This window comes from Camelus bactrianus, chromosome 32 (genome assembly GCF_048773025.1).
Source record: "Camelus bactrianus isolate YW-2024 breed Bactrian camel chromosome 32, ASM4877302v1, whole genome shotgun sequence".
In the NCBI taxonomy this organism is placed as follows: domain Eukaryota; kingdom Metazoa; phylum Chordata; class Mammalia; order Artiodactyla; family Camelidae; genus Camelus; species Camelus bactrianus.
In genome coordinates, this window is record NC_133570.1 from 6,532,065 (window position 1) to 6,559,702 (window position 27,638).

At 42.6% G+C, this 27,638-nt stretch overlaps 1 protein-coding gene, 1 long non-coding RNA gene and 1 other non-coding gene across 4 annotated transcripts in view; 1 reads left to right on the forward strand and 2 right to left on the reverse strand.

The window, feature by feature from the left end:
* TMEM120B (transmembrane protein 120B) overlaps positions 1 to 9,939 on the reverse strand; it is a 42,099-nt gene extending 32,160 nt beyond the window's left edge. For both annotated transcript variants that reach the window (XM_045506438.2, XM_010969672.3), the window contains exon 1: positions 9,725 to 9,939. In XM_045506438.2, coding sequence (XP_045362394.2) covers positions 9,725 to 9,793 — 69 coding nt within the window. In that variant the 5' untranslated portion in view covers positions 9,794 to 9,939. The remainder of the gene's footprint in view (positions 1 to 9,724) is intronic.
* Positions 9,940 to 15,690: 5,751 nt separating this feature from the next.
* Positions 15,691 to 24,449, reverse strand: LOC123612717 (uncharacterized). The gene is made up of 3 exons (XR_006720007.2): positions 24,341 to 24,449; positions 23,639 to 24,238; positions 15,691 to 22,280 (listed from the first exon to the last, which is right to left on the reverse strand). It is a non-coding gene; the product is annotated as an uncharacterized LOC123612717 (long non-coding RNA).
* On the forward strand, positions 17,375 to 17,447 carry TRNAT-AGU (transfer RNA threonine (anticodon AGU)). Its single transcript has one exon. It is a non-coding gene; the product is annotated as a tRNA-Thr (tRNA).
* Positions 24,450 to 27,638: the final 3,189 nt, after the last annotated feature.

The window sequence follows — 27,638 nt, forward strand, 5'->3', positions numbered from 1 at the left end:
GGTACCTAATATAAGTTGAATCATACAGGATTTACATTTTTGTGTCTGGCCTGTTAAGACATTGCATAATGTCTTCAAGGTCCATCTACACTGCAGCACGTATCAGAGTTCCCTCCCTTTTTCAGGCTGAACAATATCCTACTGTATGTGTATGTGTGTACCACATTTATCCACTCACCTGTCCATGAACACCTGGGCTGCTTCCACCTTTTGGATATTGTGAATAATGTTACTATGAACAGGGGTGTATAAGTATTTGTTCAAGTCCCTGCTTTTAATTCTTTTGGGTATATATCCAGAAGTGGAATTTCTGGATCATACAGTAATCCATGTTTAATTGTTTTGTTTTGTTTTTTTTAACGGAGCTGCCATACCATTTTCCACTGAGGTTGCACTATTTTGCAACAGCTCTCCCTCTTTGTTTGTTTGTTTTTATTGAGGTATAGTTAGTATGTGTCAATTTCTGGTGTACAGCATAATGTCAGTCATACATGAACATACATATATTCATTTTCATATTCTTTTTCACCATAAGTTACTACAAGATACTGACTATAGTTCCCTGGCTATACAGTATGAACTTGTTTATCTGTTTTATATATATTAGTATCTGCCAATCTCGAACTCCCAATTTATCCCTTCCCATCCTCTTCTCCCCTGGTAACTAAAGTTTGTTTTCTATGTCTGTGAGTCTATTTTTGTTTTGTAAATAAGTTCGTTTGTCTTTTTTTTTTAGATTCCACATATAAGTGATATCATGTAGTATTTTTCTTTCTCTTTCTGGCTTACTTAGAAAGACGATCTCTAGGTCCATCCATGTTGTGCAACAGCTGTCTCTTGATGCTCTCTGTCCATGGCGGGGTTCTGGGAGGTGGGGGGATACAATTCCTGTCTTCCCTCGGAGTCCCCGGCTACCCTCTGCACACGAGGATGTCTCCAGCAGACCCTCCACTGGACCTGTGCTTTGAGATGCTTTCTTCCAGGAACAGGATGAGCCACACTGAGGCAATTCAATCCTGCCTTCATCCATTCAGCCTTGGCCCTGTGGCGTCGAATGGAACTAGCTGCCAGATGGAAGCCTTCTGTTGTTTTTGCCAGCCAGGCAGCTATTTCCTCTCTAGTTAGTGCCCCTATAGTTTCTTTGGAGATCCATGCCTCCCCGACCCTCAGTCCATGAGATCTGGTTAGGAGTAGCGGGGCTGACCCGGCCCCAGGTTCCAGGGCAAATGACCCAGCTATAGGCAACCAGCCTGATCCGGCAGGTTGATTCAGGGACAAGCATTCAAAACCAATGAAACCCAGCTGTGGGGCTTTTATCAGAACTGTTGGGGGTTAAAAAAAAAAAAAAGGAAACTCTTTTTCCACTGGTTTTGAAGGTAGCAGGATATGAGCTCAGAGCTAATGGGGCTGCCCTGCCCGGGAACAAACCCAACTGAGAGGAAACAGGACGGAGGTAAATGAAGCCCTGATGGTTTCATTTGAGTCCCTGGATCAGCTTATACCAGAAGGTGGTACAGCTCTGACTTCCCAATTAATCTAAGCAAACAAATGCTGTTTTATTTTGCTTGGCTTTGCCGGTATGGGTTGAATGTCTTCACTGAAGAGGCAGGTGGCAGAATCTAGATTAATTTGCCAAAAAAATAGAACTTTCCTTCTGGGCAGAGTTAACCACAATAGGTAAGAAGAGAAGCCATAAATCTTGGACTCGTTATTACCAAGCACTTGCCCTGGGCACTGTCATCTTAAAGATGCCAAAAATAAGGACTTGGTTGGAGCCTGGTTGAATAAATCCTTCATCAAGCTAGTAACTAAATAGGCACCTAAAACTGTATATCTCTGAGCAACTATACTGGGTGTTTTTCTACGAAACCAAGAACCTAAACCATTATTTTTTTGAGTAACTTTATTGAGGTATAATTTACATATCATAAAATTCTCATTTTAAGGACACAGTTCAGTGATTTTTATACATTTACAAAGTTGCACAACTATCACCACATTCCGTTCTAGAACATTCCATCACCCAGTAAGATCCCTAGTGTCTATCAGCACTGACTCCCAGCTCTCCCCTCCTCCCAGCTCCTGGCAACCACTAATCCACCTTCTGTCCCTATAGGTTTGTCTTTGCTAGATATTCCATATAAATGGAATCCTACAATGTATGTGGTTCTGTGTCTGGCTTCTTTCATGTAGCATATGTTTTGAGGTGTATTTATGTTGTAGCACGTATTAGTATTTTTGCATTGCTACTCAGCATTTATACCACATTTGGTTTATTCATTCACTAGTTGTTGGACATTTGGGTTATTTCCACTTTTGAGCTACTATGAATAATGCTGCCAAGAGCATTCATGTACAAGTTTTTGTGCAGATATATATTTTCCTTTTTCTTGGATAGATATCTAAAAATGGAACTGCTGGTCGTATGGCAAATGTATGTTTAACTTTCAAAGAAAATGCCAAAATGCCGAGCCACTATTTTTATTTCTAAACTTGGCAGTCATAGATGGGAGCACGGGAGACAACTCACCAAAGACTGAGAGTCGGGTCTCTGCCTACTATGCAGGGAGCGCCAGCTTATTAAACATGACTGACTCCCACTTCAAGTTGCTACCTCCAAAATAACCCAGAGTGCTGGGGGCACCAGAGCAGACAAGCAGCTGGGGAAGAAAGGACGCTATTCTGCTGCACAAAGCAAGTCCCAACCCCCTAACTGTCTAGTTCAAGACCAAGCAAAGAAAAGAGACACACTTGATAAAATATCTAAAGACAGAGCTTTAGGTGGAGAGAAAAAAGAGGATAATTATGTGGCAAACACTGCCAGTCAAGAATCAAGTGCTAACTATATAAATGTAATCCAAATCTCAAAGAGATAAAATGCTAGCATCACACACTGATCAGGTCTTCAGTAAATGATATTTGCACGGTCATAATCACAGAAATGACCGAAGGTGAGCTTATATTTTTCTAATAAGCCTTTTGGAACTGTTAGGTTACTTTTTGGTCTCCTGCTCATTTTATTATGAAATACTTCAGGCATATTGGAAAAGACAGAAAGTCATATAATTAATAGAAAATAAACATATCGTTAACACCCACATTCTCAGTCTCAGCTTAACACATAATACTGCAGAGCTGAAAGCCCATACATATTCCCTCTAGGTGGTATTCCCATCCTCTCCCTCCAAAGAGGGGAACCCTTTGCTGTTTATGTTGGCCCCCAGCCCACCCCGATCACCTCTGTCTTTCCCTGTGCCCTGGCAAGCTGACCCCTATGAACTGCATCTCCTGGGCTCCCATGCCCTGCCTCCTACTTGGGTTTAGCCAATGGGATGCCCGGACAGAAGACTGGGGGGCGAGAGGAGAGAGAGAGGCTGGGGTATTTGTTCCTCCTGCCTCCTCCCTGCTTTGCTGTAGCCTTCGACCACTGCAACTCCTGTCCTGAAGCTGTCCCTTCATGGTTAGGACTGGTTCCAGCTCCAGGGGCCTTACCTTTAAACTGCCACACCTCTGTAAAAAGCGCCTTCTTTAATCTCTTTTCAGTGAGACCCATGTGGAAGAGTCATTTGCATAACGCTAGGGCTCTGCCCAAATCTCCACTACACTGAATCTGGCCTCAAGCACTCCCTTGCAAGTCTTTACATTTGTATTACAAAGATACATAGAATAAGCAAAACACAGTGTTGTTTCGAATGCTTTTAAGTTTACTATACATGTCATACTCTATATACCTCTAGCAACTTTTCACTTAATGTTGCTTTTCTTTTTAAAACATTTATCCATGTTGATACATGTAGCTCTAGTTTATATGTTCTGCTCTTCGTACCCTGCCCTACGAATCATCAGTAGAATCATCCATTCTGATGCACATTTAGGTTTCCAGTTTTCAGCTGTTATAGAATTCTTATATCTGTCTCCTATTTGAATTTGCAAGTATGTGGATATGTATTACTTATAAAAATGTAGAATAGGTCAGAGAGAGAGACAGGCAGACAGACACTAACACTGGCTCTGTGAGCTGGGATGCCCATAGCTTCCTTCCTACATGCCTAATTACCATCCTTTTACACCGCGTACAGAAGACACAAACAAGCGAGTTTCCATTGGAGGGTCTGGAGATCTGCTGCCTCTCCTGTCCTCTGAGGCCCCACAATCTGCCCCAGTGGGAAAATGAGGTTAATGACTCAGGTCCCAGCACGGCTGTGAAACATCTGGAGATGCCCTCTTAACACAACTTGGCTGACACAACTCCTGAATCAACATTTAGTGCAAGAATTATTGGCAATGGAAGCAAGTGGCATTTTCAGACAGAGCTCTGGCCTAGAAGCACTGCAAGTTGGTGCGCAACACAGTACACTGCAACAGAGCCATGGCCACCACCGAAATGTAGTGACTTATAGCTGTGGCTGGTGGTAAGTTTTCAAGTGATTGCATTTACACAGTTCCCTTTCCAAGGAACCAACTTTCAATAAAGATTCCTGAATGCCCAGTATACTTAACTAAGACTCACTGCCATGGAAATACTACTAAGGATGGCAAGTTGAGTTGATCTAAACTGTATCAATTCTATATTGGGAAAGATTCTGAGTCATGTGCAGGATTGATTAGTAATGTCTGTTATCGGAGCAGTAAATGGGAGTATTAGCATGTGTGTCAGGCATCTGGGAGGCAGCATAACGCAATGGCTAAGTGATTAGGCTGTAGAGTCAGACAGACTTTATATCCAGAGTCTGCCACTTCTTAGTTTTCTTAGCTGAGAAAGAGCTAGGGGATGAGATATATGTAACAAGCCAGTACTGGTTTTTTTAAATCAGCTTTACTCAGGGATAATTTACATATCCATCCACCAATTTTCAGGTGAACAATTGAATGACTTTTGGCAAATATATAGAGTTGTGTAATCACCACTACAATCAGGACATAAACCAAAGGTTCCCAAACTCGTAGGTTCACTGCACCCTTAGTGTCCCAATAAACTTTGCAGAGTCCTTAGTCCAAATAATTGAAAAGTATTTATGTCCTAATAACTTAGTAGTCGTTTGGGAAAAAATAATACACAGAAGTTGGCAAAAGTATTTTTATTTCATTCTGAAGTAAGCGAAATTATCTACTGATGTGAGTGCCTGTCAGGCCCTGCACAAATCCTCAAACCTTTGGATTAGACTGGACCCTGCCAGCCCCATTTCTTGTCCCAAACCAATTTTCACTTAGTTCTTCATTTTAATCAGAGACCACCAAAAATCCAACTTCACAAAGATATGACATCATTAAAAAGAACATAGCATAACCTAATGTACAGCTGTGAACTCCTCCAAGTTAGTAGTTTAAGGGGTGTGTGACAGATGTCATTGTGTTTCCCTTGAAAATTTAAATTATCCCCCAGTGCTCCCATGAGCTTGCTGCAGCTCCTTGGAGGTGCCTTAAAACAGTTTCAGAATCACAGACATAGACTGCTTCTATTACCCCAAAAAAGATGCCTGTCTAGCATCCTTCCCTGTTTTTTTTATTTTATTTTATTTTATTTTATTTTATTTTATTTTATTTTATTTTATTTTACTACCAGTATTTTGATTTTTCCTTCATGGGACCACTCCTCCCCAACTCTTATTTCATGTGATTTGAGCAGCACTGAACCAAGTCCTGGGCTCCAGGAGTAGACATGTAACCGTAACCCAGCCACTCAGTGCCACAGGGTCTGGTTAAATAAGGGATAATCACATGACCCAAGTCAGGTCAATAAGAGCTGGCCCTGGGACTCCTGCTAGGGAGGAGGGAAAAAGGGAAAAAGATGTTACAGGGAAAAAGATGTTGTGTTTCTGAGGTTTGATAGGCTGGCAGATGTCAGCCTGGGGCTGCCAATGGTCATCTTTGCCACAATGTGGGAGAGACTGCTTGAGAATGAAGCTGACAGAGGAGATAGAGACACACATACAGAGAGACATCACTGGAACACCTGGATCCAGACTTGCCTGAAGCCATTTGCCACTGGACTTCCCAATATATGAGCCAATTAACTCGGGTTTTTTTTGGTGGGGAGAGCTTAAAGCTGGCTGAATTGGGTTTCTGCTACTTGCAACTAAGAATCCTGACTAGCGTATCATGTTAAAACACTACAAGTGAAATGAGACTCCACAGGTCCAAAAGTTTCCTTCTAGAGCAAAGGGTCTCAGGATACTTTTGGAGCCCACTGTGTTAGGAACTCCAAAAGTACCTTATGGAGACAGCAGGCCTGGGTACAAATTCTGCCTCCACAGCTTTCAAGTTACTTAATATCTTAGTCTTAGTCTCCTTATCAATAAAGCCAAGATGTCATTTAAATTCAATGGAATAATCCATGTATCATACAGTCAGCTCTTACTGTTGCTACTATTATTGTTGGCCTTTGTTTTGTAGATAAAGAAACTCAAGCTCAGAGAGGCTCTTTGCTAAAGGTCACGTGCCAGATAGCAGCAGAGCTCAGGCTTGGACCCAGGAATCCTGACTCCCCGTCCAGAGATTTTTCTGCACAGCCCACTTCTAAGGAAAGAGGCCCATAAAGCAATGCAAGATGGAAGAGAAACAGATGAGTACACCGGGCACAGACCTGCCTTGGGTGGTGGTTAGGAGTACAGACTCTGACGTTCAACAGCCTGGATTTGACTCCTGACTCCAGTACTTATAAGCCATGTGGCTTGGGGTATATTTTTCACTCTGTAAGATAGGCATAACGAGATCTGTTTCATAGGGTTTTAGTAAAATAATACTGCTCTACCTGCTTCCACCCTGTCCTCCTCGTGTCTATTCTATACACGGTAGCCAGAGGGACACCCATTTCGTTGGTAATAAAAGCTCCCCACCCCAAAAAAAGGCCAAAAATCTTTGCAATGGCCTACCAGGCCCCTAATTTCTGTGAGGTCAGGGTTAGGGAGAGGCCTCTTAGGGCCACCTCCTTCCTGGGTGCAGAGGGACAGGGTCAGGTTTCCAGAGATGCAAGACAGGAAACGCTCATTAAATCACCTGTCACCATGTCTGTAAGTGACCTTCTGTGGTTATACCACAGGCCACAAGGCCAAAGATGCGCTGTCTCAGATTGACGCTCAATTCACCCGCATGACTGAAACCCCAACTAGCCAAAACCAAAGTCCTCACGGAGACTTGACCTTGCCTCTGAGTCCAGGGAGGCCCTGGCAGATGCAAATCCCAGTCAAAAGAAAATGGATCCTTTCCTCTAGAAAGTCCCAGAGATTATGGACGTTTTAGGGGTGGGGGGGAATTCCAAAGGCCTTTCAAAATCTCTACGGTCTAAAATCAAGTTTGCCCTTTTCTCCCTTGATTGGAAAAAGGGAAGGAGAGGTAAAACAGAGACATTATACATCATCCCAAGAAAGACAGGTCAGAGAGGTATGAATGTGAAAGCCACAAATCCCAGATTCTGAAGCAGATATAGGAAAATTAAGATAGACTGGGATTTTCTGGTGAGGAAAAAAAGACCCTTTCTGCTGTTAACCTTTCGAGTTCCAGTCTGCCCACCTGCCTACATGTTGTGACCTCCTTGCTCCCCAACAAATGTCTTATATCTGAAAGTCTGCCCAACACATACATAGTAACAATGTACACCCTCCTTATTATATACATATTCCAGAGACTTTCATCTCAGGAGTTCAGAGCTCTCATATTTATTATGGGAGTTAGGGGGCTGAGAAGAGAGAGAGGAACCTCCCAACACAATGACATCTGAACTAAACATTCAGAGAACTCAGTTCTAGTCTCAACCTTACCACCACATAGCTGAGTGACCCCAGGTCAGTCAATTAATATTCCTAAGCTTCCATTTCCTCATCCATGAATTGAAGATGTAGATAGTGGTTCTGTCTATGAGCTTGACCCCCAGGGGACTCTGTGGCCTTCCACCTACCACTGGCCTTTGACCCAGCAGCTGCCCACCAAAGCCTGAGGTCAGCAAGATCCCTGTTCTCCAGAGTTGAACCCAGTCTATTCCAGCTCCTCCACTGCTGAAGGACTGAGCAGCCAACATCACGGTTTCTACCTGATCAGCCTTTGTATAACCCTTGCTGTGCACCAGGGGACAAAACCCAGGATTAATTCCCAATTCCTCTCTGTCCCTCACACACCTGAGCTCCAGAGACACCAAGTAGGAACATGACAACAAATCAAACATCTCCTTTGTAACCTCTACCTGCCAAGACCAGCTATCTAATTGCTGTTAATTTCATTAATTGCATAGCTCTGAAGTGTTAAGACTCCTCCTCCTTCTAGTGTAAGGCAGGGCAAGGGGAAGGAATTATGAACTAAAGCCCCACACAGCAAAACTCTTCTCCTACTCCTGACCCTAATACCCTCCATGGCTCCACAGCTGGACATGACCCGAGAGTCCAGCAGGGCTAAGGGTTAAGAAGCGGCTGAGTCTTCTCCATGGATGTGGAGCCAGAAGGGTCCTGGGAACTGGGTGGGACATTAGCCGTGGACCTGAAGTAAAGGGCACCAACCCATCACGCTGGACAGGCCAAGAAAGTATCCTTCGGTATTTACTCTCTGCTCATACCAAAAACAGCACCTCCCCCCTGCTCAGTCTCTCCAGAACCCCGTCTCTATTCACTGGGATGCACTGTCTCATGTCCAGAAAGACCCATCACAGACACCCTTGGCAAGCTCCCCTTCCCTTCTCTGGACACTGCAAGAGGCCAACCGACTGCAGACAAGAGCTACATGGACAGGAAAAACGTCATGGCTCCAGGCGATAAGAATGGGCTGGGGGTGCTCCATGTGATTTCAGGCAAACAGAGCCCAACTCCAGGGAAAACAAACACTATCCCAGAACTAGAGAGGGAACAGCTCCAGCTCCAAAAATGGCCCAGGTGTTCCTCCTGGCCAACCCTAAGGTTTCCTAGGGTGTCTCTAGTCACCAGAGTAGGTAGCTGAGGGCTCTGCGAACCTTCTATCACGAACAACTCCTGCCAGGACGGCGGCAATGCCATTCTCTCAAAGGGCCTCTCTTACACCCGCCCTCACCCCACCCCGTGTCGGGCTCTGGGCCAAACGGGTGAGGGCTGGGAGCAGCCTCTATCACTGAGGGAGGCAACCCAGCTGTCAGAAGTGACAGATGTCATCCACAACGCCAGACTCAGCCTGCAGCAGCGTCAGACAGGCGGGCACAGACACAGGAGCCCCAAAGATTGAGAACAGGGGTCCCTAATCCCTAAGCCAAGCCTACGGGCTCTGGGAGAACGGCTTCCAAGCACATCTCCCAAAATGAAGCTGCAGAGGAGAGGGCTGCCCCGCCAGAGTAAAGGGGGAGTTGAGCTGCCAAAAGCTGGCGGGGGGCGGGGGGGTTAGGGGAGACCCCTGAGGAGATGGGGGCTGGGCTTACTCTTTTAGTCCTCCCAGTAACCTACCTGTCCCCTCAGGCCTCCCCAACATGGACACGCCTGATACTTTCCCTCAGAGAGTACAGACCAACTTTCTGCAGCGAAGGAGGTGAGCGAAGCCAAGAGCCGGTGCGAGGGCGGGGAAATGGGGGGCTTCGATCCGGCGCCCCAAGTGGATGAAGAACTGAAGTACTGGGAGATGGGAGGGGGCTGGCGCACGCGGACCACCAGCCCCCAGGGCCTAGCCAGGGACACGCTCTGGGCCCTGATGGTTCCCACCGCCCGGGCTGGGGAAGCAGGAAGGGGAATACACTACACGCCAGGTAGCAGAGTTTCGGGACCAAGTGGCCCGGTCTTACCTGTAGTTCCTGAAATTCTCCCTCCAGCTCGTGCCACTCGCGCTCGCAGCGCTCCAGCTGGCCGGACATGGTGCAGTGGTGCGAGGCGGCGGCGGCTCCCGCAGCGTGGCGCGGCGGGCCACCAGCACCCCACGCCACTCAGCTAGCCGGCCGCCTTCCGAGGCACCAGCTGTTCCTGCGCAGCGGGAGCCACGCGCGCACCTGACGTCACAGCCCCCGCCCCAGTGCCCGCCCCACCCCCCTCTCCCGGAGGCAGGTCCCGCGCATGCGCACGCGCCTCCCTGGCTCCGCCCCCGCGCGCGGCGCGGCGTGCTGGCGGGGGGTTTACTGCAGCTTTGCAGGAGTTGGCCGGGGCCGTTGCTGCCCTCTTGGGAATGCTTCTGCGCTTCCAGACTCTCTCTTACCTAGTTGGGTTGGGGAACTTGTCCGCAAGCCGCCTTTATAGAGCTTATTTAATTAGATTGTGTGTGTTCGGGGTGTCTGGGGTCGGGAGGAAGAAAGGCGATTGGAGGGAGGTGAAAGCTCATCACCCCTTGGCATTGCCCGACCTGAGCCAAAGCCAGCCGACGGCCTGGAATGCTAGAACTGACATTGACCATCCAGCAAGGTCGCCTGGCAGGGCGGGGAAGTACAGAGAGGGCCCTTTCATCTTACATTGTCATTATTTACTGCAACTAATACATTCTAGATCCTGCCCTCCAAGACCCTGGGTGACTCTCTTGACAGCTGTTTCTGTCGCTCAATGACACAACGACCTCAATGCTAATTGAATCCAAATTCCCTCCCCTACCTTGCACGATTCTGCAAGATCTTACCCTGCCTAGCTTTCCAGACACATCTCCGGTCTCACACCCTGGATCAGTACTCTCCAGCCACAGGTTTTATTCTTCCTGCTCTTGCATGGACCATTCTTCCTTCTAAGTCTTCATATGGTTGCCTTTTACTCATCATTCTTGCCTTAATTCAAATGACACCTGTGTTAGTTTACTAGGGCTGCCCTAACCACAAACTGGGTTAAGTAGCACAAACTCGGTGACTCCCAACTCTGTTTTCTCAACTCAGGAGGCCTTCCAGGCTCTACCTGGGGTCCCCCCCCCCCGCCCCTGCACTATGGCCTAGAAACTGTCTCCAGACAATAAATTGGGCAATCACAGGACTAATTCCACTCGTTTCCTGTCTCTCAGGGATGACTGTCTTCCATTGACGGATGTCCAGTGTCTTGAATGAGAAATACCATTTCATATTTATTTTCTCCTTTTTGTTGTTGTTTCAGGTGAGAAAAGAAATCTGGTCCTGCCTCTTGGCCAGCAGAAGTCAGCACTGGAGATTTGGATGATCACTGCGTGTATCACTAGTTCATTCGTTTTCCTTTGCGGAGTGTATTTCATCGTATGGATAGATCTGTTTGTTTATCCATTCACAGGTTGAGGGACCTTTCGGATGTTTCCAGTTTGGGTGGATTATGCATACAGCTGCTTTAAACATTTATGTGGAAGTTTTTAAATTAAGGGGAAAAAAAAGCTTTTCACAGAAAAATCCAGACTTTTACTTTCTCTTGAAAAATGGGAAGATCTTGCTGCACTGGGCTCATGTTCCTGCTTGACAATGTGCTGGAACAGAGGAACAGATGTCTCTTTCGCATGAGGCTTATCAGTTGCCACAGTCCCTACCATGCTCAATTGTATTGCCCTAGCCTCCTTCATGTAGGCTGGAAACAGCTGAGTCTGAGGTTCCTGATATGTGACATGAAGCTTGCAAAACCAGATAATCACTCAAATGGTGAAAAAACAAAATGGTTTATTGAATCGGGTTTAGTAGAATCAAAAAGGAAACCCAGGGCCTTGAAGGATGAATAAAGTGTCACCAAGCAGAGGATTTGGGAAGATCCCCCTTCACTTACGCTTGCAACTGCTCAATCCTGGGCAGGAGAGGCTGGCCCTGCCCCCCCACCCCCACCCCATGGAGATCTGGGCGGATGCACCTTATCTGCAGGCTGGCCAGGGGTCAGGTTGCAAATCTTAGGAACTGTTCTCTGTGGGGTCAGGACTCCACGTGCATTATTTACAAGCCCTTCTGTAGATGGCACGGGCTGGCCACTCCCATCAGCGTAGCTGCTTAGGAGCCAGAAGTATCAGATCTTACCTGCCACCCTGTCCCGGACTCTGCCCAAAGCGCTTTCAGACTCACTCATCAGCTTCCTGAGACTGGATCTGCCTCTTCTTAGGGACTTTGACCATGATAAGTTAAAACCTGTGTTGCAAGATTATCCTCCCCAACCTGCCCACACCACCAGGGGGAAATCTCTCCTGTTTGTTCTCTTTAAGGCATTCTACCTACCAGCCAGAGAATTTGCTCATTCAGCTGGGGAGCATCATAAAAGTAGCAAACACATAGGACTCACTGTGTGCTTGCTGTTCTTCTATGTCCTTTATGTATATGTGTTTTTAAATTCTTTTTAAATTTTATTTATTTACCAGTATTTTTGGGGGAGTGGGGAAAGAGGTAATTAGGTTTTTATTTATTTATCTTAGCAGAGGTATTGGGGATTGAACCCAGGACCTTGTGCATGCTAAGCACGAGCTCTACCACTGAGCTATACCCTCCCTCCTCCACGTATATGTATTAATGCATTAAGTCCCCACAATAACCTTATGAGGAAGGACCTTTATTATCCCTTTTGGACAGGTAAGTACTCTAAGGCATAGTTTCTCCAGCTTTCAATGTGCTTATGAACCACCTCCTGGAAATCTTGTTAAAATGCAGATTCTGATTTAGTAGGTCCTACAAAGGGCCCAAGCTTCTGTAATTCTACAAGCTCCCAGCCAATACTACCGGTCCTCAGACCACACTTGAACTAGCAAGAGCCCAAGGTGCAGAGAGGTGAAAGGACCTCCCCAGCTCATCCAGCTTCTAGTAGCTGTATTACTTATGCATTGCAGGATGCTAAGAGCCAATTCTAAAAAAAAAAAAAAAAAGAAGAAGAAGAAGAGCAGCTGCCCAGAGAAAAGTGAAAATTCCAGGGACTTTTCCTTCATCTGCTTCCCACAAACGTCCTTGCTCAAAATATTCCCAAAGACTATAACAAGCAATTTGTGCAAAGATGTTTATAGCAGTACTTTTCAGATCAGCCACACGCTGGAAGCATCCCAAATGCCCCACAACAGGGAAATGGTTAAGTAAGCTACAGTCTATTTCATGTAATACTATATGGCTGTAAAATGATTATGGGAACTAAATGGGTACCTGTAAACAGGTATATTAAATCATGTGAAGTAAAAAAAGTGGAGCCCAAAATGTGTATATACTGAGTAGTTATATGACCATTTGTGTACCCTGAAAAAGACTGGGTGAATTTAGTAGTAACATAAACTGATGGAATCTATTTTTTCCTGAAATGTTGTTCGGGTGTTCGGTAGAAATGTTTAAACCTTTTAAACTCTGTTGATGGGTTTAGAATGTAAACAGTGAGTATTATCTATTAAAATTCATTTGTTTAATATTTACTTGTCAAGTATCAAAATGTCCTTTATGTCCTTATTCAGTTATTTGCATTACTGGACTGACTTGGGACTGTAAAGTCCTGGCTCGGGCTGTGTGATTGACTTGGCCCAGTCAGACAGACCTGAGTTCAAATCCCAGCTCTCCCACTTGCCGGATGTGGGACCCTGAGCCCCAATCTGGCCTTCTCTGTAAATTGGGGGTTGCTCTCATAGGACCGTTCTGAGGGTTAAATGTGATGATGGAGATAAAGTGCCTGATATTATTAAGCACCAGAAAGCACTAACTTTATATATATATATATTTTTAAATAAACATTTTATTTTGGGCTACTTTTAGATTTGCAAAGCTTCAAAGATAATACCAAGTTCCTATATATTCTTCACTCATTTTCCCCTCATGTTGACAATTGACACCTTTATCAAAACTAAGAAATTAACTTGGTATATGACTATAAACAAAAGACTTTATTTAGGTTTTACCAGTCTTTCCACTGGTGTCCTTTTTCTGTTCCAGGATTCAAACTGACACCACATTTAAGTATCATGTCTGCATATTCTCCTGGTCTGTGATAGTATCCCAGCCTTTCCTTGTTTTTCTATGACCTTGACGGTTTTGAAGAGTAAAATATATACGCATTTTTAGTAAGAGCTTTATTATCACGATGATTAATTTTGTGTGTCAGCTTGCCTGGGCCCCGCAGTACTCAAGATACCTGGTTAAACATTATTTTGGGTGTGTCTGCAAGGGCGTTTCCAGAAGAAATTATTTGATCAGTAGACTGAGGAAAGCAGATTGTCTTCCCCAATATAAGGGGGCCTCATCTAATCAGCTGACGGTCTAAAAAAGCCAAAAACGTAGAGGAAGGGAGAATTCTCTCTTTGCCTGACCCATTAAGCTGGGACATCGGTCTCCTGCCCTGGGGCTGGGATGTGCACCATCAGTCCTCCTGCTTCTCAAGCCTTCAGACTCAGACTGGAGTTACACATTTTGTTTATCCATTCATCCACAGATGGAAATTTGAGTTGTTTCCACTTTTGGGTTATTATGAATAAAGCTACTATGAACATTGGTGTACAAGTTTTGTTTTGTTCTTGTTTTGCTTTTAGTGTACAAGTTCTTATGAGGACATGTTTTCTTTTTCCTTTATATTACACTTAGGAATGGAGTTTCTGGGTCAGATGGTGACTCTATTTAACATTCTGAGGAGGTGCCAAACTGTTCTCCAAAGTGGCTGCACCATTTTACATCCTCAGCAATGAAGTGTTAGGGTTCCAAGTTCTCCACAGCCTTGCCAACACTTGGTATTGTCTGTGTTTTTCATTTTAGCTGTCCTTGTGGTTTTGTCTGAAGTGTATTTCACTGTGGTTTTGATTTTGCGTTTTCTTAATGGCTAAAAATGTTGAGTGTCTTTTCATGTGCTTATTGGCCATTTTTATGTCTTCTTTTGGAGAAATGTCTATTCAAATCCTATGCTCATTTTTAAACTGAGATATCTCCCTTTTTATTGTTGATTTGTAAGGGCTCTTGATATATTCTGGATACAAGTCCTTTATCATATATACAATTTGCAGATATTTCCAACAATCGAGAATATTCCCTTAATCACCCAAAGTACAATAATTGAAATCAAGAAATTAACACTTATATGTTACTGCCTTCTAACCCTCAGTCCCCATTCAAGTTTTCCAATTGTGCCAAGCCAGTGGCGTCCTTCACAGTGAAAGGATCCAACCCAGGGTGATCTGCTGCCTGTAGCTGTCTTGTCTCTGGCTTCATTTCTTTTTTTTTGTTTTTTTTTTTCCATTTATTTCCATTTTTAAATTGAAGTATAGTCAGTTCACAATGTGTCAATTTCTGGTGTACAGCATTATGTTTCAGTCATACATGTACATACATGTATTCATTTTCATATTCCTTTCCATTATAGGTTACTATAAGATATTGAATATAGTTTCCTGTGCTATACAGAGGAAACTTGTTTATCTATTTTATATATAGTAGTTAGTATCTGCAAATCTCAAACTCCCAGTTTATCCCTTCCCACTCCCTTTCCCCCTGGTAACCGTAAGCTTATTTATTATGTCTGTGAGTCTGTTTCTGTTTTGTAGTTAAGTTCATTTGTATCTTTTTTTTTTTTAAGATTCCACACATGAATGCTATCATAAGGTATTTTAAAAATTTTTTTAATTGAAGTATAGTTGATTTACAATGTTGTTAGTTTCTGCTGTACAGCAAAGTTATTCATATATATATATATATATATATATATATATATATATATATATATTCTTTTTCTAAATTCTTTTCCATTATAGGTTATTACAAGGTATTGAATACAGTTCCCTGTGCTATACAGTAGGACCTTGTTGTTTATCTATTTTATATAAAGTAGTGTGTATCTATTAACCCCAAGCTCCTAATTTATCCCTCCCCTAACCCTCCCATTTGGTAACCATATGTCTGTGTTCTATGTCTGAGAGACTGTTTCTATTTTGTAAAAAAAGTTTATTTGTGTCATTTTTTTTAGATTCCATATATAAGTGATAACATATGATATTTGTCTTTCTCTGTCTGGCTTACTTCACTAAATATGATCATCTCTAGGTCCATCCATGTTGCTGCAAATGGCATTTTCATTCTTGTTTATTCCATTGTATATACATACCTCATCTTTATCCATTCATCTGCTGATAGACACTTAGGTTGCTTCCATGTCTTGGCTATTGTAAGTAGCGCTGCTATGAACATTGAGAATTTCCTTACTTTCTAACACAAAAAGATGTTCCAAGCATGTCTTACACTTTCCCTAAACCAACTCTGACATCAGCCATTTCTCTAAGCATCCCTGGTTCCCTCTGGTGGAGAATGGCACTTAGAAACCAAGTTCTGGATACTAGATGTGTGTGTTCATCACTGTGGGATGTCATTGCTCTCCTCTCTCAGGGGACAGATCTAGGGCCCGTATGTGTGCACGTACATACTTGCACACATTTACACTTTGGTTATAACGCTACCTATAAATATTAAAAACCATGACTTCACACCAATATCCAATTCCAATCCACAGGGTTTGTTCTAGTTTTTCCCTTTTCCAGAGTCACTACTCCCCTCCCCAACAGTGAGAAACCTGGCCCCCATCATCATTAGTATAATTACTTATCTGATCATTCCTCCTCATATGTAACCAACCTCCCATCACCACCACCATCCTCTCCCAGTCATGAGGCCAACCCTGTTCCAGATAAGTGTATCTTAATGACAGGGATGACAAGCATGTTGATCTCTCTTTTTTTTTTTTTGGCTTGGTATCCAGATTAAAATGTCTTTAAGTATGAAAACTTACCCAACCTTCAATGGCTGTTATCAATGAGACATGAGTGGAAGGAAGTGATTGATAAAGATTTAGAAACTGAATACTTCCTAATTCATCTAAGAATATTTGAGACATGTACTTATCACCAGACACCTCTGCTGTCCTCATTTGCTGCAGACACAAAAAGCCCTACATCCTGGGTCCCAGGCAACCCTGTTATTTTGAAGGCCCTCTGTCAAGCAGAAGGGAGAAATTTTCTATAGTTTTCTCTTTATTCAATGCATTTGAAGAATTGGGTCTGTCAGTTCCCCCAATGAAGTCATATTTACCAGATTCTTCTCTATGATGACAGATATTAGAGGAAGATTGTAGGTAGTGGGAAATTCACCAAAATGTTTTCCAGTGACCAGGGGAAGTGTTGCCAGCTTTTTGTTCTTGGTTTGGTTTGCTTTTGAGTCTGCAAGATTAAATCTTGTTTCATTGTGCCACCTGCTGGCAATTTCTCAGAATTTCTCATTCTTCCAACAAAAGGCAAAAAAAAAAAAACCTTGCTCAACAAAGATTAAGTCTTTTTTTCTTTCACTTAAAAAAAACTGAAAAAAAAAATTAAACAGAAAAAAAAATCTGGTTTTGTGTGCATGGACAACTTCTCTCTCCAACATGTGAAGCTTTTATCAATGCTCAGGAAGACTTTCAGTCAAGTGTGTTGAATCTGGTGTCTGTGTGTCTCTCCTCATATTCCAATCCGTGCAGTAATTATAGCAGGATGTTAGCAATGATGTTTCTCATTAAATTTTAAAATTTAAAAGAAAATAATATTAAATTTAAAAAGGGAGGGAGGGTATAGCTCAGTGGTAGAGTGCGTGCTTAGTACGCATGAGGTCCTGGGTTCAATTCCCAGTACCTCCATCAAAAAATCAATTAAATTACCTACCCCCAAAAAACAAACAAAAAAACCAACAAAAACATAAAAAGAAAAAAAAATACATGTATGTATATGTATACCTGAATCACTTTGTTGTATACCTGAAACTAACATTGTAAATCAACTACACTTCAATTAAAAAAATCACTAAAAAAAAAAAAAAATCTACTCACAAGAGCCGGGATGGTAGAAATAGTTCAATGTTCTTTGTCTTTAATAAAACAAAAATTCACTTTCTGTGTTTTCAACAATGAGACTATATCACCTTTTTATTGTGACATATACACAAAAAATCCATAAAATATATAATGTAGAGTTTAAATAATGGTCATAAAGAGAATCTGTGTAACTAAGACATTACCAACAACAACAACAAAAGAGTAAGACATTGCCATCGCCCTAGATATCACCAGAACCCCTTCCCTGATCATAACTTTCTCTCCCTTTCCCCTAAGGTAAACGCTATCCTACTTTTGGGGCTAATCATTTGAGCATGTATTAATTTTATACCAGAAAACAACTAAAGTATTAATTTTAAAAAAAATAATGCAAAAAATTTGGTGTAGCTATTTAATCTGGAAACCTACACAGTTATTCATGCACTTAACAAGTATATATTGAATTCAGCATCATTAGTCATTAGGGAAATACAAATCAAATCATAATGAGACACCACTTCATACCCGCTAGGATGGCTAAAGAGAAAAGACACATAACGAAGTATGTTGGCAAAGATGTGGAGATATTAAAACCCTCGTACATTACTAATGGGAATGTAAAATGGTGCAGCCACTTTGGAAGACAGTTCAGCACTTCCTCAAAAAGTTAAACATAGAGTTACCATCTGACCCAGCAATTTCACTCCTAGCTGTAGTCCCAAGAGAAAACAAAACATACATCCACACAAATATTTGCAGCAGCACTATTCATGATAGCCAAAAAGTGGAAACAACACACATTTCCATGACCTGATGAATGGACACATACAATCTGTTATGCCATACGATGGAATATTATTCAGCCATAAAATAGAATGATGTACCTGCTACCATATGGAAGAAACTTGAAAACATGCTAAGTGAAAGAAGTCAGTCACAAAAGGCCACATACTACATGAGTCTATCTATATGAAATGTCCAGAATAGGCAAATCCAAAGCGATAGAAAGTAGATTAGTGGTTGCCAGGGAATGAGGATGAGGGGAAGGGAGAGTGACTGCTAATGGGCACAAGGTTTCTTTTTGGGGTAATGAAAATGTTCTGGAATTACATTGTGGTGATGGTTGTATAACTCTGTATGTACTAAAAACCACTGAATTGTACACTTTAGAGAGTGAATTTTATGACAGGTTGATATCTTTTTTGTGTGTGGGGGGGGTAATTAAGTTTGTTTATTTTTATTTTATTTATTTTTTAATGGAGGGACTGGGGATTGAACCCAGGACCTTGTGCGTGCTAAGCACGCGCTCTACCACTAAGCTATACCCTCCCTGACAGGTGACATCTTAATGTGTCATAAATAATATATATTTTGAACACTTCCTTTGTGTCAAGCACCACGCCAGGCAGTGGGGTTACAATTATGAGCAATGTGAGACCGGGCTCCTGTTCGCAGGCGGTGTACACAGTGTTAAACATTACATCACACAAAAGAGATCTAAGACCTTCAAAGGGAAAGCCATATCCAATTAATAACACAAGACTTCCCAATTATTTCTGCCTAGAAGAATTTTGTTATGATTAAGTAAAGCTCTAAATCTCATTTCTCAGTTGAAGGAATCAGAGGCTGATGCCGGCCCCCACCCCCGCAACCCTCGCACCCACCGTTAGTGTCACTAGCAAGTGAAAAGAGGCCTTGAATAGAGAATGAAAAAGACAAAAGCATCATGCTACATGTCCACTTAATTTTTTCCTACTTTTTATCTTGGGAAATTTTTAAGAGAAGAGAGGGAGGGAGGAAGGAAGGAAAGAAAATTTTTATTTGTGAAATACACATACAGAAAAGAGAAAAAAAAATTACGTACAATTTAACAAAGAATTAGGAGGTGAACACCTATGTAACCGCCACCCAGGTCAAGGAAGAGCACATCAACAGCCCAGAGAAGCTTTGCGTGTGCCGATTCCCAATCGCAGTCCTCTTCCTTTCCTGCAGAGGTAACCACCGTTCGAATTTTTATGGTGATTTCTTTGCCCTTCCTATAGTTTGACCACTTACCTTTGCATCTCTACAAAACATAGATCTGTTTTTTCTAGTTTGGAACTTTCAGAAGTGAAATTACACTTTGTTTGTTTGCTTGCTTGTTTCTAGTTTGTTTTTTACGCCTGTCTTCTTGTGCTCTGTATTAGGTTTTTAAGACTCATCTGTATTGCATGGACTGTCATCTGTTGGTTTTCACTGCTGTGATGTTCTGCTGAATGAAAAGTACACAAAGGATTTACCTCTACTATCACCGAGGAACAGTCAGCCATTTCCTGCCTCGGGTTGGAAGAACAGTGCTGCAAAGGGTATTCGTGTACATTTATCCTGGTACATGACCAGGGGTTACTCACCAGATGCAGGGTTATTCCCATGTTCAGCTTTACCAGATCACAACTAACTGGCTCCCAACGTGGTTCACACTCCCTAAAAGAGTTCGACCCTCCTGTGTTTTCAAAATATCTTTAAAAGTGTATTTCATATGTATGGTTGGTGACTTAAAAAAAAATCGAAGTGGGTTTTCATGAAAGCTGCTTCTGGTCTGTTTGAAATGGGAAGACAAGCACCACTTGCCAGAAAAGAACACTTTAAAGAATTGACCAACCGCTCAGCACCGCTTAGTTCTCTGCTCTGTTTGACAACAGTGCAAACATCACCATTTATACAACTTCCACACACCTACCAGGGGACTCGCTGTTGTTCACAGTACATTTTCACAAACAGTATTTCATTTAATCCTCATAACAGTCCTGAGAGGTAAGTGCTCTTATTGTGTATTTTAGAGATAAGAAGACTGAGATTCAGCGTATCAGCTGTCCAGAGTGTCCGGTACATTCCGGGGCAGGGACTTGCAGCTCTGCTTATTTCTTTTCATCACACCTTAGCACAGGAACCTCAGATTGTATCTCGTTGTATAGAAAACTTTGTTGTAAAGGACTCACTGTAACCAGATCAACAGAGCACTGAATACTCCCCAGGCAAGTGTCCGTCCGACTTCCTCATTTGGGTTTTGGCCGTGAGGCCCGTTTTGGTCAACGCTACCAAAGATTCAAAAAGCACCTGAATGAACAGACTTACCCTTGCACACCTGCCATTGCAGTGAGGAGGCTATTCCTGAGTTACATGCTGATCCCACAGGGAGGACGAGAGACACCTGGTACAGCGCTGCCCCAGCCAAGGCCAGCCCACATCAGTCAACCCACAACGGAGTGAGCTAAAGGAGTGTGTATGGCTGTCTGTCCCCCACAATAGACCGCTGCTTCTTCTACTGCAAAAGCTAATTGACACCATCTGCGCTACAGGACTGGATCTGTCATACAGAACCCTTCTTTGGAATGGTACCCAGGACTGTGAGGTTTTCTTATTGATGACTTATATTTAGGGTCTGTTCTGTTCTGAATGTTTGCCCCCCCCACCCCAAGTTCACATGTTGGAATCCTAATGCTCAATGTGACAGTGTTAGGAGGTGGGGTCTTTGGGAGGTGAATATGTTATGATGGCAGAGCCCTTGCGCATAGGATCAGTGCTCCTATAAAAGAGACCCCAAAAGGCTCCCTAGTCCCTTCTGCCATGTGAAAACAGAAGTCTACCACCTGGAAGAGGGCCCTCACCCGGCCGTGCCGGCACCCTGATCTCGGACTTCCAGCCTCCAGAACTGTGAGAAGTACATTTGTTATTATAAGCCACCTAGCCTGTGGTATATGTTTCGTTATAGCCTGAACGAACTAAAACAGGGCCTAACATTTTGAGCAGTGGATGAGATCCATATTATTTGCAATATAATCTCAAGTTCACTCAACATTTCAGAAGTTCACATACATACATATGAAATGTATCTGAAACGGAATATTTGGCCTGCAAAGCCAAAAAAATACTTACTATCTTTATCGAAAAGGTTTGCCCAATTATGATTTGCCCCCTGGCCCTGGAGCAGGGGGTTCACTTTCCCTCGACAAAAGGGAAGCTAACCTACTCGCAGATCTGCCATCAAGGAGGAGGGGGTGGGCCAGAGAGGTGCTGAATTTCAGCAGCAACCAGTGGAGTCCACCACAGGGCACCAGAGCCAGCCACTCCACCTGCCTCTGTTATCAGGGCTCGGGGCATGTCTGAGGCACAGGACAAAGTGGGCATCAATCAGTTACAGGGAAAATGTCACTGGAGGAAATGAAGTAGGTTGGAGAAAGGGAATGTTTTCATTCAGCAGACTTGAAAGGCTGGACAAAGTTATTACCTTGATAGCTCTTCTGTCATCTTTTGAAGAGCCAGAGATGATAAAGTTGGCCTTCATTCAGCTGTCCATTTACTCAGTGAGTATTTATTAAGTATTAAGGACCTCCTGGGAGCTGTATTCCTTTGCTAGGACTGTCGTAACAAAGTACCAAACACTGCGTGACTTAGACGACAGAAGTTTATTGTCTCACAGTTCTGGAGGCCAGAAATCTCAGATCCAGGTGGCAGCAGGGGTGGTTCCTTCCGGAAGTTCTGAGGAAGACCCTGTCCCATGCCTCTCTCTTAGCTTCTGCTGGTTTGCCTGCCATCCCTGGTGTTCCTTGGCTTGTGGACAAGTCACTCCAATCTCACTTGGCTGTCTCCTGTGCCTCTGTCTCCAGATGTCCCCTTCTCCTAAGGACAGCAGTCGTTTTGGATCAGGACCCACCCTAATGACCTCATCTTAACTTGATCATCTGCAAAGACCGTTTCCAAATAAGGGCGCAGTCACAGTCACGAGGTGGGGGGTACGGGGGGGGGGTGTCAGGTTAGGATTTCAACCTCTTTTGGGGGAACTCAAACATAACAAGAACATGTTTTCAGGCTTACAAGGCCACAGCATACTTAAACTCAGCCTTAAGGGAGGGGGGAGAAGCCGAGGAAGGAAAATAGGAAGCAAAGAGGGAAAAACAGAAGAGGAGAGAAGAGAGGAAAAGAAGAGTAGGCACAGGAAAGAGAGAAAAAAAACCAGAAAATTTGGAAGGGGGAGGCAGGACCGACTACTTAATTTGTGACGCCTGGTGCAACATGAAAATGTGGGGTCCTTTATTTAAAAACTATTAAGAATTTCAAAAGGGCGCCAGCAAAACACCATGCACAAGGTTCTTCGGAGCATGAGGCCCTGTGACTCCCCTGTGGAGAGGACTGTACTAACTGCTGTCTTTTGTATCCACATAAAGGTTTCCTTGTTTGCATTTTCATTTGTTTCTGTGTTCTTTATGAGGTACCTATGAAACAGTTTATTCTTTTTACAACAGGTCCATTCTCGGCTTAGGACCCTTCTAAGATGCTATCTCTCAAGGAAAAAACAGCTTATGGACAAGGGGGCTACCCAAAAGAGAAAAGCTCTTCTCCCAGCCCCCTAAGTGTCTGAGCAACTTCTTAAGGCTACCCAAGAACCACCTTTCCTTTACTCCCCATTGTTTACACCCTTAAGAAGGATTTGTAACTTGACATTTTCAGAGGTTTTGCTGCCTGCCAGCTTGACTTTCTTAGGCAGTTTCCCCAACTTCTCCCCGTTCAATCACTGTGGTCAAAAAGTCACCTTCTGCCTCATTCCCTGCCAGCAGCCAAGCTCATAAAAACACAACGGCTTGTGGCCACTGGACCTGGATCCAACTTTCCTCAGCTTAGCAGCTAGACCTCCTCACTCCCAGTCTACCCCGCCCTGTTCAAAGGGCACGATCTCCCACCGTTTTTGATGTCATCCTTCCGTTTTAGTCAAGGCACTCTCTAGAGTCAGTTTCCACTATCAAGTCTACCTCCAAGACCTTGCCCGGCTATTCCTATACATAAACCCCGCCGTCCTTTCCCTCTGAGTGTGAACTCTTCAAGGGCTGGGGCTAAATTATAATCATCTTTGAATCTCCAGTACCCAACACAGTGTACATATAAAAAAGATGTTTTCCACAAAATGTTTATGGAATTAAGTTGAATTGACACAGGGGACTTCCAAAACATTTATAACTTTTACGACACAAAATCACACTTACCTCTATGCAGGTTTGTTTCTTTTCTGGCTCGTATTCAACATTTCTTTCTAATGATTTCCTGAATAGGATTCCTGACTAGGACCTACCTTTAAGCAGGAGAGAACGTGTGCTATATATATATATATATATATATATATAAATATATATATATATATATATATATATATATATATATATATATTTTGATAATACTTGTTTTCAACCTGTGCACATATGAGGCACCAAAATGTGTCTTTATGGCGCCCTGAAGTCTTTTAGAAACAAGAACTCATGGGGAAAAATAAAACTTAGGGGAAATCCTTTCTCCCTAAAACTTTTATTTAACACACATGTAAACAAGAATAATCTTGTAAAATTTTTCTAAAATCAAAAATCAAGCTCCTTTTGATCATATTCTGGCCTCTACATTTCTAGGCTCAGTAATTCTGCAGCAGGGCCTTTGCGACAGTCCCCAAATTGAGCTTTCCATTCAGCCACACTCGCCTTTGCCGCGCTGTCTCCCTCCGCCCTCTGGCTTTGGAACGCAATCCCGCCCACTTCCGGTAGAGGCGTCCACAGCGCGGGCGCAACTCCAGGAGCCATTCGCCGACCTGTCGAGTGCTGACGTACGCGCATGTGCAAGAGGAAGCGGAGAGGGAGGGGGCCGGTTAATTGTGCGGGAGAATGTAGGGCCACCGAACTCACGCGACCGTCTCCACCCACCTAAATAGACGGGCGGAGCCCAGAGCCGCCTCCGGGTTCCGGCAGCGCACGCGCACTGAATGCAGGAACGTGGCGGAGGATCGAGGGCGAGCCTTTACGCATGCTTATTTAAATAAGGCAAGAGGCTTCTCACGTCAGCTTCTTAACCCGCCTCCTTTTTCTCCGTTTTACCCGCCTCTGACTTTTAAAGTGCCAGATCCCGTTTTCACCGAATTGCTTTTTTTTAAATTAAGCACTTGGGGGAGGAGGGGGGAATAAATTAGGAGTTTGGGATTAACATATGCACACTATTATACATAAAACAGATAAACAATAATGACCTACTGAGTAGCACAGGGAACTACATTCAATATCTTTTAATAACCTATAATGGAGAATAAGCTGAAAAAGAACATATATACATCTGAGTCACATTGCTATACACTTGAAACTAACACAACATTGTATTTTTTTAAATATATTTTTATTGAAGTATAGTCAGTTTACAAGGTGTCAATTTCTGGTGTACAGCACAATATTTCTGTCATATAGGAACATACATATATTCGTTTTTCATATCCTCTTTCACCATAAGTTACTACAAGATACTGAGTATAGTTCCCTGTGCTATACAATATAAACTTGTTGTTTATCTAGTTTTTATATATTAGTATTTGCAAATCTCAAACTCTCAGCTTATCCCTCCCACCCCCTTCCTGCCCCACCCCCAACATAGGTTTGTTTTCTACGTCTGCGAGTCTGTTTGTTTTGTAAATAAGTTCCTTTGTCTTTTTTTTTTAGATTCTACAACACAACATTGTAAATCAACTATACTTAAATTTTTTCTAACATTTTATTTACTTATGATTGTATTATTTAATCATTTTATTTTGGCAGTGGGGGAAGTTAATTAGGTTTATTTCATTTTAGAGGAGGTACTGGGGAGTGAACTCAGGACCTCATGCATGCTAAGCATGTGCTCTGCCACTTGAGCTATACCGGCGGCAAAACTTTTTTTTAATTAAGCATTTATGGAGAGCCTATTGTGTGCTGGGCCTATTTACATTGATTGTCTCCTGTGCGCATTTTCCAATTTTTCCTTTGTAATAATTGTCATAATTTCACTGATATGTATATTTTTGCGTAAATTTCTTTCCCTGCCCCAGTTGTATCATTTTCTTGGAGGCAGTTCTCTGAAGTGGGAGGCAATGCAGTATTCTGGGCAGCTCTTCCTAGGTCCAGAGGTCTGAGATTGAACCCTGGCTCCGCCACGTGCTCTTTTACTCTGGGTATCTTAACTTTTGTGAACCTAAGAGTTTGGTGATATTTAAAATGAAGATAAGGATACCCACCTCCATCATAGGAGTGTTGTGAAAACACATGTACATTTTTTTGAAAGTAAGTACCAAGTACTATGCCTTGTACCAGCTATCTATTAAATTAATAGTAGTCTTTAAGTGGAATTAGTCAGAAAATAGTTTGATAGCTTCTGTAACATAATTCTAGATGGTTCTTCGGGAGGATTTACCTAATTGCCAAGATGGCTAGCGATAGGTAATGGTGCCTCTTTCCTCACAGTGTTGCCAATATCACAGTCCATCATTTTTACACATTTTTCTAGTCTAGACAGTATGTAATAGTATGGCAGGGTTATTTTAACTTTCATTTCTTTAATTGCCAGTGAGGTTGTGCATTTTTCCTTGGGATGATTTATTAGCTATATTTCTTTGCCTAACAACTATTTTCAAACACTGTAATTGCCACTGGCTGTTTCGTGCAGACATTATGTTAGGTTCTGACAAAGCATTTTGCTGACCAGTTTAAAAAGAAAAAAAGAGGGGTGGGGAGCTGTGGATAGTAAAAGTAAGCTTTCCAAGGGAGGGACAGAACAAGAGATCAGAGCTCATCTCTGAAAGCAGCACTGTCTGGCAGAACTTTCTAGGGTCAAGGAAACGTTCCCTATCTTCACTGTGCCCTAGGACAGCCAGCTGCCAATGTGCTTACTGAACACTTGGAGTGTGGCTAGTGCAAGTGAGGAATTGAATTTTTATTTTTATTTAACTTAAATTTCAATAGAAATTTAACCAACAGCCAAGTCATTGATGGCATAACCTAATCCTAGAGATTAAGAAAGGAGAGAAAGAAGGGGGAAAGAGGGTCCGGTCCCCACAGAGTCACCCAGAAGTAGCCTTGTACTGTTTGGGGAAGGAAAACACCCGTTACTGAGAGGGCTGTAAAACACTGAGAGTCTTGTCTCTTAAAATGGTTTTAATCTTGACCTTAGGATTGATTTCCAGTACTACTGTAGAGCAGATAAGTGGCTCTGCTGAGCACAGCTGTATTTTAACAATTCTGTTCCTCTAGTGTGGTAATTGACCCAGAAGTGACCATTTGTAAAAAAATTTGAAAAAACTTTTCGTTGTTCTGTTTTCAAAAACATTGCTTTTTGAAGGAGAGTATAGCTCAAGTGGTAGAGAGCATGCTTAGGATGCATGAGGTCCTGAGTTCAACCCCTAGTACCTTCTCTAAAATAAAGAAAGAAATAAACCTAATTACCTCTCCCCTAAAACAAAACCAAATAGACAAGAAAATTAAATAAAAAGTATTGTTTTTGTTAAACCCAATGTTTAGTCTTTCTTGTAATACATTTTTTAAACATGTTTAAAAGGATTAAATTTCAATGTGGTTGTTAAAATGCTATTTTTATGGGAATTTAAGTGCAGCCATGTATTGTCTTTAAAAACCAGATGTTGTATCATTAATTTCTCAAAGGTACAATAAAATCCTAAAAGCAAAAAAAAAAAAAAAAGGGGGGGGGTGGATCACATATATATGAAAGGACTCAAATTTAGATTTTTGGCATTGTTCCCAAGAGAAACAGTCCCAGAGTCAGTCTTGAGAAGAAGGGTGTGCTCAGTTTGCAAAAATCTATCAAGCTATACACTGATGATATTTCCACTTTTATGTATGTATTTTTTACTTCAGTAAGAAGTTAGATAACATTTGCTGCACTTTGTGTTACCCTCATTAGGCATTTCTCTGATTTTTAATGTAGCAGAAATCTTGGGAAATATCCAAGTGACTGTGACTCGCTCTAGACATCTGAGAGCCCCTAGAGGGCGCTCATTCTGCATCGGCGACTTTTCAAAACAGCTTTATTGAGAGAGAATTCACTTACCACGCAGTTCACCCATTTAAAGTGTACAGCTCGATGGTTCTTAGTATATTCACAGAGTTATGCATCCATCCTCACAGTCAGCTTTAGAATGTTTTCATCACCATGAAACAAACAACCCTGCCCTTTAACTATCACCCTCCT